At 29.5% G+C, this 12182-nt stretch overlaps 1 protein-coding gene across 1 annotated transcript; it reads right to left on the reverse strand.

Moving 5' to 3' along the window:
• Nucleotides 1-640: 640 nt before the first annotated feature.
• LOC136090807 (uncharacterized) lies at nucleotides 641-1219 on the reverse strand. Its single transcript, XM_065817780.1, has one exon. It carries the CDS (start codon nucleotides 1217-1219, stop codon nucleotides 641-643), a length of 579 nt encoding a protein of 192 aa, XP_065673852.1.
• Between the last annotated feature and the right edge of the window lie 10963 nt (nucleotides 1220-12182).

A 12182-nucleotide genomic window follows, 5' to 3' on the forward strand; every position in this document is an offset into this window, starting at 1 on the left:
TCTTGATCTTATAAATAATATAAATGACTCCTTTGAAAACAAAAAATACGTCCTTGGAGTCTTTCTTAATTTATCTAAGGTGTTTGACACAGTAGATCACGCTATCCTAATTAGGAAAATGCAAAACTATGGGATAAAAGGTGCTGCACTAAACTGGTTCAAAAATTTTTTGGTAGACAGAAAACAATGCGTCATTGCTCATGAAAAAAAAATAATCAAAATTACTCAAAAATAAAATGCGGTGTCCTCCAAGGTTACATTCTTGCCCCTCTTTTGTTTTTAATATACATAAATGATCCTCATGAAGCCTCAGATAAATTGGATGTCAAAATGTTCGCAGACGGTACTAATTTATTTTATGCATCCTCATCTAACGGGTGATGCGGAAGTTATCGGACAAAATAAAAACGTCCATAACTTATTTATAAATAAAAAAAAAGAACTCCTATTGTATTTTTTTTAAATAAAGCATTTATCTTTTAATAAAAATATATTATTTTTTATATGAAAAAATACCACCATCTGCAATTGATCTCAATTTTGCTCTGACGCCTTTCATAGGCGACTATAAAAAGTTTAAATCAATTTCTTGTAGGTTTAGTTTAATGCGATTAATCAAAACTTGCTCTGTTGAAGCTTGCTAATCTCCCTCGTAAACCTTCTGTGCCAAATGTCCCCAAAAATTTTCAATTGGTCGTGCTTGAAGCACATTTGGGGGATTGGATTCTTTATCAACGTAATAGACATATTGGTCCATCCAATTTAGAGAATCTTTAGAATAATGAGAACTTGCTAAATCTGGCCAAAATAAATAGTTAAAGTCTCCATGATACTTGTGAATAAATGGAAGAAGTCGTTTTTTTAAACATTCATTAATATAGATTGATGAATTGATCGCTACAGCCTTGGAAGTGCGAAACAATGGCTCGGACATACCACGGTCAGATATGGCTATCCACATTAATAATTTTTTTGGAAATTTCTCTTTTCCTATAAAACGAACACTTTCTGGGCATGTCTTTTTGTTGTTTGTGTAGTATCCAGAATTTGCAGGCATGTTGTCCCCTGCAAAACAAAAGTATTTTTCCTCATCGATGACAAGAAGCGATTTTGTGTTATAGAGTTGGTTAACTAGTTTCCTGCTTCTTTTCTTTGCCTTTATTTGTTGTTCTATAGTGTATTTTGGAGTCTTTTCACGTTTTCTATATTTAATATTCATTTTTTTTAACTGACGATCAATTGTCGATTGATTTACACCGAATTTAATACCTATTTTTCTCTAACTGACCCCTTTTCGATTGTTGACAAGTCTCGTTAATTCGGCTTTCTTTTCTCTAGTCCAGGATGTCGGACGACTAGGGTGTTTTCTATCAGAAAACGATTGAACAGTTTCAAGTCTTTTTAGGTTATCATATATTGTACTTCGAGCAAATCCTTCCTTTTTAAAATGATTTACCTCATAAATAATTGTGTTTCAAATAATAAAGTTTATATTTTATAAAACGTTTATGCCTACGCATAAAACCACAAAAACTAATTATTATGCTCAAATAATGAAATTAAAATTTGTCCGATAACTTCCGCATCACCCGTTATTACAGAACTTTATGAAACTATAAAAACCGAACTTGAAAAAATAAAAAGTTGGTTAAAATCTAACAAATTATCGCTAAACACAGAAAAAACCAAATACATTCTTTTCATTCAAACCTAATAAAAGTACCTCCCAATTTGCGTTCGCTAAATATAGTTACTAAAGAAATAGAGAGAACCCAAACAACTAAATTTCTAGGGATACTTATTGATGAGAACATCTCATGGAAATCACATATAGATATATTAAATACCAAAATATCAAAAAATATTGGTATCCTTTACAAAGCTAGTTCTATACTGTCTCCTGATAATTTAAAGTTCCTATGCTTCTCGTTCATACAAAGCTACTACATATACACTAATGTTGCATGGGAAAGTACTCATAAATCCAAACTAACCACACTATATCAAAAACCAAGAATAGTTTTTAATAAGAATAGACTCTCGCATGCTGAGCCACTTTTAAAAAATTCGAAAGCATTAAATGTATTTCAAATCAATATACATTACAAAATTTGCTGTTTATGCCTAAATATAAACTCGGACTTATTCCTTCTCATTTTTCAAAGAATTTCTTCTAAAATAGCAAAAATAGATCCCATACCATAGGAACGGGAAACTTCAACGTACCTTTTAAAAAAACTAATCTCTCGCGCTTTTCCATTTCGTACCGTGGTCCTTGTCTATATAACAAATTAATATCCAAAAATTCGCAACTGGAAAAATCGAATAACTTAAATACTCTGAAAACCTTATTAAAAGATATCATTTTAAACAATAACAACTTTATGAATTTTTATTAACTTAAAAACATATAAAACTATGTATAAAACTAACTTTATTACGAAACCAACGTAAACACTAATAACTCGAAAAACTCTAAATAACTCAAAAATAACAACAACAACAAAAAACAAAAACAAATAATAGGCTTATTTATCAACACGCGAACGACTATATATTACCTCTTTAGCAAATCGTGAACCTACTTATATTTATGTGTATTGAAATAAAATTAAAAAAATTAAAAACTAAATTTTGTCTGCATTCTTTGTTATTTGCATTTTTATTTTCATTCTGCCAAAACTGATAGCATTATTTTTTAAATATAAACTTATTTTAGATTGAAGTATCAAAAAATATTAGTAACGCATAGCGGTTTCTTGATGATAAGACCATCGGTCTTCTGCAAGTTTCCCGTTTACTTTAAAGTAATTTCTAATACTTTACAGTTTTATATATTTTTTGCATAACGTAACTTTGTGGATTTTTTTATAATTTTGCTTACTCTGTAAAGATTCTATTATATATTACGAATTTTTAAAGATTAAAGAACAAAAAAATTAATATGTATATATATATTAATAAATTAATATATAATTTATATATATATATATATATATATATATATATATATATATATATATATATATATATATATATACATATTTATATATAATTACATATATATTTTGGTGTAAATTATCTGCCCCCCTCCTTCCCCAGCCAGTCTCACAGCCCCATCCCCTATCATGCACGCTTTTGTCAAGTGCCAAAGAAACGCCCCCTACCAATTCATCAATTGTGAATTTTTTCATATCTACCCGAATTCATATTTGCAAAAAATTCTCACGTCACCTTATTTTTATGACCTCCCTCCCTGTTTACTTTGCATGCTATAGTTTTATGACAGAGTCAAATTTTTTTAAATTATGTATTTTTTTTTTTTTTTTTTTTTTTTTTTTTTCTTTCGCTGTTTATATAAAATAAAATAATAAAATTACAATGAAACTTTTACATTACACAAAGAATATATATAAGACAGACAGGAGCTCAAAGAAGATACGGATGACTGGTGTCACCACAATCTTTTCATAGAGCCCCTTTACAATAACATTTAAAGCCCACATGGCTTTAGTAGATTTACAATAAAACATTTTTTCTGAAAAATACTACGTGAAGAATAAAACTCAATAACATAATTTACAATAACATTAAATAACATTTAAAGCCCACAAGCCTTTAGTAAATTTACAATAAAATATTTTTTCTGAAAAATACTAGGTGAAGAATAAAAACATATATACATCCTCATATATACACATACACATACACAAACACATATGCAAACATACTTACACACACATATATAAACATACACGCATAAATATCAGAAGTTAAGGAGATGCAATTTCATTTGTCGTTTAAAAGAGGAAGTGCTTTTCAAATCTTTTATATTGTTATTTTTTAACTGATTCCATAATGACGGACCTTGGTTAATAATTGAGAATTTTGACACTTGCGATTTTACTCTGCTCAATTGATAGTTATGGTTGCTATTTGATCGAAGATTGTATTTTTGTGAAAACGCCAATGTAAAAATATCAGAAAATACTTTTGGCAGCAAGTTATTCTTATATTTATACATAAATATTAATATTTGAAGCGAATTAAGTTTTGATATATTTAACACATTCATGTATTTCATTACAGGGGAAGGGTTTTCTAATCTTTTAAAATAGTTTACCGCTTTACATGCGTGGTTTTGTAGCCTCTGTAATCTTATTAATTTAGTTTTGTGTGTGTTAGCCCAAACAATATTAGCGTAAGAGAGATGACAATGAACAAGACTGAAGTAAAGCATTTTGCGTGATTTATAATCAAAAAAGGCCCTAGATTTATATAATACACTTATAGCAGAAGATATTTTTGCTTCAATAAGACTAATATGTTTTTTCCATGATAGGTTCTCATCAAATATTACTCCCAAAAACCTTGTATAATTTACTCGATTTATTTCATTTTTATTAATTGACAGTTTTGGCAATTTTAACGGAAGATTAGTTGATTGTCTTATTTTATGGAAGAGAGTAAAACTTGTTTTTTTACAATTTAATGATACCTTATTAGCTATAAACCATTGGTTAAAGCTTTCCAGTTCAGCGTTCATTGTTTCGAACAATATTTTTACATCAGAATTGCTGTAGAATAAATTTGTATCGTCTGCATACATAATTGACGATATTTTATGAGAAGCTTTATTCATATCATTAACATATATTAAAAATAATAAAGGTCCCAAGATCGATCCCTGTGGGACACCGCAATCAATATCAAGAGCTCCTGACTCCTCCAGGACAACAAACTGTTTTCTATTAAAAAGATAACTTTTAACCCACTTATATGTTAGGCCTTTAATGCCGTAATGCTTTAACTTTGAAAGCAAAATTCCGTGATCAACGGTATCGAATGCCTTAGAGAGATCGATAAATACTCCAAGTACTTGTTCCCCTTTATCAAAGCACATAGATATTTTATTAGAAAGTTCAATAATAGCGTGTTCAGTAGAGCAGTATCTCTGAAATCCAAATTGATTTTTGTATAAAAGCGTATTTAATGTCAAGTAATCATAAATTCTATTAAAAATTACCCTTTCAAATATTTTTGAAAAGACAGGGAGTAGTGATATAGGGCGGTAATTGGAAACAGAAGAACAATCACCATTTTTAAAAACTGGTTGAATTTTAGCTAATTTTAATTTATCAGGAAATATACTATTCTCAAATGAAAATGCTATTAAATAAAATAATGGTTTACTTATACTATCCATAACATAGATAGCTACATTACTAGTAATGTCGTCATATCCACATGACTTGTTACGCTTTAGTTCAAATAGTGCTTTGTTAAACTCGTGTTTATTTATTTTTTCATTAGTTATGCTAGTTGCGGGTTTATCTCCCAAGTATTCATCAAACATTTTAGTCGACTGAACAATATTAGATGCAAGAGAGGCGCCTACATTAACAAAATATTTGTTAAATTCTTGACATATATTTTTTTCACTTGTTATAGTTTTGTTGTTAATAATTACTTGTTTTGGTAAGCAAGAGAGTTTCTTTTTCTCTCTTCCAGTTACTTCATTTATAATAGACCAAGTTTTCTTGATATCAAACTTGTTTTTATCCAGCTGATTAGAATAGTACTTTACTTTAGCTTGTTTTAAGTTATTTTGATAAAACTTTTTATACGATTTGTACGCATTTTCGTCAATTTCCTTTTTAGATTTTAGAAATTTTGTATAAAGCTTTTGTTTTCTTTTTGATGATTTTATCAAATTATTTGTCATCCATGGGTTTTTAAGTTGTTTATTTTTTGTTTCAGTGGTTAATTTTGGGCAGACATTGTCATAAACATTTTGAAAAGTATTCAAAAAATTGTCGAACGCGCTATTGGGGTCTGCTGAGGAATAGACATCTTCCCATCGCTCTTCGTACAACTTCTTTTTAAGTTTATCTAGGCTTTTAATACAAAGATTTCTTTTAGTAACAAATACTTTTTTATTGCCGTCGTTACATGAAACTCCGTGCGCAATGTGATAGATAGGAAAATGATCAGAGAAATCTGAAATAAAAATGCCAGATTCGAAATAAGTATCTAAAAATTATTAGTTAAAATATTATCAATTGAGGACGAAGTAGTTTTTGTAATACGCGTTGGCTTAAAAATGGTAGATATAATGTTAAATTCAAGTAGTAAATTAAAAAAGTTTTTTGTATTTAAAAACTTTTCATAACACATAGCATCCAAGTTTAAATCACCAGCGAAAAAAATATGCTTATTCTGAATGCTCATTTGCGATATAATTGCTCTAAGGCTATTTTGAAAGTTAATTTGCTTACCGCATGGTGGTCGATAAAGCGAGGAGATTAAAAAAGGCTTACCAGTTTTATTTAGAATTTTAATACACAAAGTTTCAATATGTTTGTTTGCTTTACAAAATGTTTTTTTTGCTTTAAATACAAACTTGTCAAGAATATAGATTGCAACGCCGCCTCCCATGCTTCCAACACGTGGTTGACTTATTATTTTGTATGATGATAAATTGTACAAAGAATTTTCTGACAAAGGCATTTTTGCATCTTCCCAAGTTTCTGAGATACATATAACATCAAAAAGATAGTTTATAGAGTAATAAAAATGTTTAAAAGCCTCAAAGTTTTTATTCATTGATCTTATGTTTATACTTAGGATACTAAAATCTTTATTGTTTTTTTCTCTATTAAACTCATCAGGTTTATAGTATGAGTTGTCGAGACAACTAATATTTATTTCAGTCAAAAAACTATATTCATTTTTGTTAGCTCTTAAAAAGTTTAAAACTGGAGACTCTAAGTTTTCAATATTAATTGTTATATTATTCTTGTTAGTTGAACTCATTTCTTATTAGATCGTTTAATAATTTTTAATCAAGTCAATAAGTAATATAAAAATAAAAACAATAAAAATAAATTTGTTTTCACTTATCTTTGTTTGACGTCGCATTGCTTATACTCGGCATTTCTTTTACGATCAGGCGGTTGTATACTACCTTCGCATATTTTCCTTGACTTCGATGGATTTTTGCTTGTGCAAATAATTCTTTGCGGATCCTCATAGTTTCTTCACTAAAGTCTTCATTAATAAAAATATTTTTCCCCTTAAGATTTCTTGCCCTAGCCAGAACGTTTTCTTTTTCCTGCCAGTTTAATAATTTGCAAATAATTGTCCTCGGCTTGTTTTCAAATTTTGCAACCCGATGGGCTCTTTCTATGGTTATTGGTTCATTTATTTGAAGATCCTCTTTAATAAGCGTTTTCAATTTTTTTAAAACTTCCTCGCTTGTCTCATTGGGTCTCTCTTCAACACCCACAATTCGCAAATTGTTTCGGCGATTTCGATCTTCCAAGTCAACTGTTTTCCTTTTATTCTCGGTGGATTCGCTGACTAATTTTCCTTGAAAAGCTTTGATTTCGATTAACGAAGTTTTAATTTCGTCCATTTTTTTGTCAACTTTGCTTATTTTTGTCTCAAGTTGATCACCGTTAAAATTTAGGCCACGTTTAAGGTCTTCAACATCTCTTTCTAAGCTATCAATTTTTTCTTGGAAGCTTCTGAAAGTTTCTTTAAAGCACTTTAAAATTGTGTCAGATTGAATTGACATTAATTCTCTTAGCATTCCCATAGTAATTACCTTTTCATTCTCCATAACAATAATCAAAAAAATATAAAAGTCAAATATATTAAAATATCTCTAACTTTCTTCGTTTACACGTGCGCTCTGCTCAATGCTCAAGTTACATTCATGAAGTATGTTAAAAATCCTTACTAAATTTGGGTCATTGTTTTTCTATAAAAATATCCATAAACTTAAATTGAATTAAAATAAAACCTATAACTCATTTTTAAAATCTGAACTCTAATAGAACAGTCAAATATCTATTTATGAGTCAACTAAATTCAAAATTTATGCCGATGCTCCACCTCCACAGTATAATAGTTAAATGAGTATTTGTCTGGAAGGTATTTGTTTAAGGGGGAAGGTCCCTCAAAAAAAAATTTTCTAAAGCAAAGCATTTACAAAATTGTTATATGTTTTAAATAAAACTATATTAAAAATCAAAAAATTCTATCATAAAATATAGCACCATGTTGCTAAGGTAACCTGGTAACTAAGGAAAAAAGGGAAATTAGTTCCTTCACCCTGGCAAAGATTAAAGTCGATCAGAAAGTCATTAATAGCTATTTTTACCCAGTTTATTGATGAAAAATAGATCTATGCAATAAACAGACAGTTTTTGTTAACAACTTTTCTGTCAGGTGGTAGCCATGTTTAATTTTTACTGTCATTTTAATCACAAAAATTGTAAACGTTTTCTAAATTTTTTTCTCTCTAAAACACATTTAAAAAAAGTTGTCTGCTTATTGTATACATCTTTATGAGAGGAACACTTCGTGAAAATTTTATATAAATTGGTCAAACGGTTTTTAAGATACTTCTGCCGGGAGGTTAAAAACCTGCGTTCTGAGAAAAATGACTAATAAGAGAAAATTAAGATGAAAAACATTATAAACTAACAGTAATAAAAGAAATATAATATAAAAAGCATATTATTATTAGTTTTTTATCATAAACACCAGCCCCATACAAACTTCTTTCCTTCTGTTCAAATTTGTCAGATTTTTTATGTTTGGGGCCTCTTAAAATCATTCTTCGTTTCTTGATCGTGTCTTTGTTTTTATATACTGACATGTTGACTCTTCTCTGGTTCAAGTAATTGCATCCAGAAATGGTATGCTGTCCTGGTATCATACAAAGTTTTTCAAATATAAGGATACTAGACTTTAACCCTATATTAAAGACTCCAATAGCATTGTAAAGTCCAACTTTTAGTTGTGTAAGCGAAACATATTTGGACTTCGGTATTCTGGACCATATCATTGCGTTGAAGCTTTCATTCTGGTTCTGTGTTTTCTCATGAAGTAATCGATTCAAGTAAGCATCTGAAGTTAGTTCTAAATAAATAGGCTTCAATCTAAGTACAATATAAATAGGAAGACCTAGTCCTGTTTTAAACTCATTCGTACCATTAGCTTTATTGCGATTGTATCTACTGTAACTTGGAATTACCCGCTTTGTACCTGTGGGACAAAGCGGGTAATGTCAATTGTTTTGGCAGGAAAATGCTACATTAAATAAACTTGCTAAAGCAGATGATCTCATACCTTCAAGGTTTCCAGAATTTTTCCTAATAGCGATTCCAAAATAATTTTGCAGGCGATCAATTGAAGCGTTTGTTAAACAGCCTTCACCATTTAAGCCCATGACTTGTTTTTTAATTGCCGACAACGAAATCCAAGGCGCTTTTGAAAATGTCCAAGCCAATCCAGTTTAATAATTTTAACATCCTTGTATGTTCCTTTGACATTAGTATAGCTTTTTCTATCACCATCACCTAATTATTCTGTGTATCGCAAGTTATATTTCTCTAAAGAGCAATTAAATATCTTTATCGCACCAGAAGTTTCCATTCCACCAGCTGATCCTTCATAGTTTTTATTGCAAATGTGTGCTTTTTTTTCTGCTGGTTGCTGGTTTGAATTAGTAGTATTTTGAATTTTTTCACATATTTAACATTTTCTAGATAATGCTTCAACATCTAAAACATTTCCATTTGTGATGGACAATGCTGCGGTAACACCATTACTAGAACTATATTCCTTTTTTGTTATGTTTCATCAACTGAAACTCTAGTATCTAGTCAAGAGATTTGCCTTCTCGGAGTTTTTGTGCAGCTTCATGCATAGTATCATTAGCAACATTTTGTGCTGCGATTGTCAATTTCTGAGCAATAACATTGTAGTTTTTATTACTCAATCTTTTAGGCATATTCATTAACACTGTAAACCGATATAGACCAGATAAGCCTTGACCGAGTGTTATCATTGCATATACCACTCTTATGTTGATATCAAAACCTGCTACATTTTTTGATGTTTCAAAGTCTAATTTAAAACCACAAATGCAGCTTAATAATAAATTGGACGCAAATCCTTTGCAAGACTTTTCATTCTCGCTTAACAATAACAGAAACTGTTGCAAACATTTAGGACATGCAAGTTTCATAAATATGGAGGCAAAAATTTCTATGTCAATAAATCTGCAACCACTAACATAGTATGACTTTCTACTTTGTTATTAAAAGTTAAACCATTACTGGCTTAAATTTTCTTTTTATTGCACTTTCATATACATATTGACTTTTAGTATTTACATAGTTTGTCATATTTACATTATTACTATTGACACTATTTAAACCAATATTTACAGTTTTTTCTTGCTTTCTTATTCGATAAAAAGAACGTTTACGTTTTCTTAGACGTTTAGTAGATAACTTTACTCTATCAGTAACACTTTCATCACAATTTGCTATTTTAGATTTGTTTATTTTTACTCAATTACAGATTTTTAGCTTAAAAAGATGACTTAAAATGAGGGATCTAAGCACGGATTTTTAAATATGAGGGTTTGAAGTATGACTTGTAGCTTGCATTTCTAACAAAACTGAAAAATAATAATGCAAAAAGAGGAGTTTTATTGATAACTGTTCCTGTAACCAGGGACGTTGCTAAGGGAAAATGACACATAGATGACCATACAAAAATGTAATGTATTTAACAAAAAGTTTTGCTTTTTAAAAACTGTTTTTATCATTCAATTTCTTAATAATTTTACTTTCATATGAGCAAAAAAAAAAAACAAATCAAAAAAATTCCTAAATTTTGAGGGACTTTCCCCCTTAAAGCACATGAACCACCATGAACCAAGCACAGAAAAGTTATTGATGATTATATACAAAATATGGGAGGCGTAGATAGAAGTGACCAAATGATGACATCATACGAAGTTGAAAGAAAAAGGGTAAAAAAGTGGTACAAAAAAGTGTTTACTCATTTAATTTATCAAGCAGGATTTAATACACAAATAGTTTGTAAAAAAATGGGTCCTAATATGACACCTTTTAACTTTAGAACAATGTTAATCACATCGATGATTCAACGATATGGCCAACAGCCAAATAAATCTCACTCTAGATTGGTAGCAAACAACCCTTTACAATTGATTGACCGACATTTTCCATCATATGTGCTAGCGTCTGAAAAAAAATTAATGCTCAGAGAAGGTGTGTGGTTTGTTACAAACACAAAATAAGAAAAGATTCTAGATATGAATGCAAAGAATGTGATGTAGGACTTTGTGCAGCTCCATGTTTTATGACTTTTCACGCAAAGACTGAATATTAGAACTTATTTTTTATAAAAATTTTCTATTATTATAGTATGGTTATAAATTTTTATACATGAATAATAGTGTTTTTTAGTGTTTAATAGTGTTAAAATAGTAAAAACTTTCTTTTAATTTAAAAGTAAAAAAACGAAGTTTTTAAAAGCCGGGACATTTGAGACCAAAAAAAAACGCAAAACTAATAGCGACCGTTTTTTAGAAAACTCACGGACTGTTAAAGAGTTAAATATAACTGTGAACTTAATATATTACAAGAAACTTCATCTATAAATTAAAGTATCGTTAACAAGTGGCTTAGAAAGGTCAAGAAAGTTAGGTGGACTGAAAAAAAAAGGGGGCTAAACCAGCCAGAATTAGAATTAGAACGAAAAATAGGAGTTTTGGGTTGGTTGGAGGGCAATCGTCCCCTTCGCCACCTATTTTTACGCCAGTGTGGTAAACATTATATTGCATTTATAGCAATGATAAAACATTGTAATTGTAAATTATTTATAAAACACTGTACTGTAGCTATACCAACAATAATTCAACTTAAAATAACAATATTGTTCTAATAAAAAATGTAGCTTAGATATAATGTTTAAAGCTTGACAATTTTAATAGTTGAATTGCTTCATGTGAAAGTTGAAATTTATTAGAATTTGATACGTCGTTAGTAGTCGTCTTAGTATGTCTTATTAATCTTCACTCTGGATATTTTACGACTAAAATATTCACGATTTTTTGTAAAAAGATTGTTTGTTGCTTCTTAAGCTTTTTCTGATAATATCCCTATTGGAAGAGACATTCTTCTTATAACTGAATGATCATTAAAAAGAATTTTATGAATACTTGCTGGCATGTAATACCATGGAAATAAATATACATTTTCAGATTCCCTAAAGAAACTACGTGCAGTGTTGCCATCATTACTAGAGCCAGAGTCATTAGCTTTAGGTATGTCATCAACCAAACCAAATTC

The sequence above is a fragment of the Hydra vulgaris genome, chromosome 14, assembly GCF_038396675.1.
Source record: "Hydra vulgaris chromosome 14, alternate assembly HydraT2T_AEP".
In the NCBI taxonomy this organism is placed as follows: domain Eukaryota; kingdom Metazoa; phylum Cnidaria; class Hydrozoa; order Anthoathecata; family Hydridae; genus Hydra; species Hydra vulgaris.

Bases quoted from the DNA above. Each gene is read 5' to 3' on its own strand.
- LOC136090807 (XM_065817780.1), bottom strand. From the start codon at position 1,219: ATGAATATTAAATATAGAAAACGTGAAAAGACTCCAAAATACACTATA.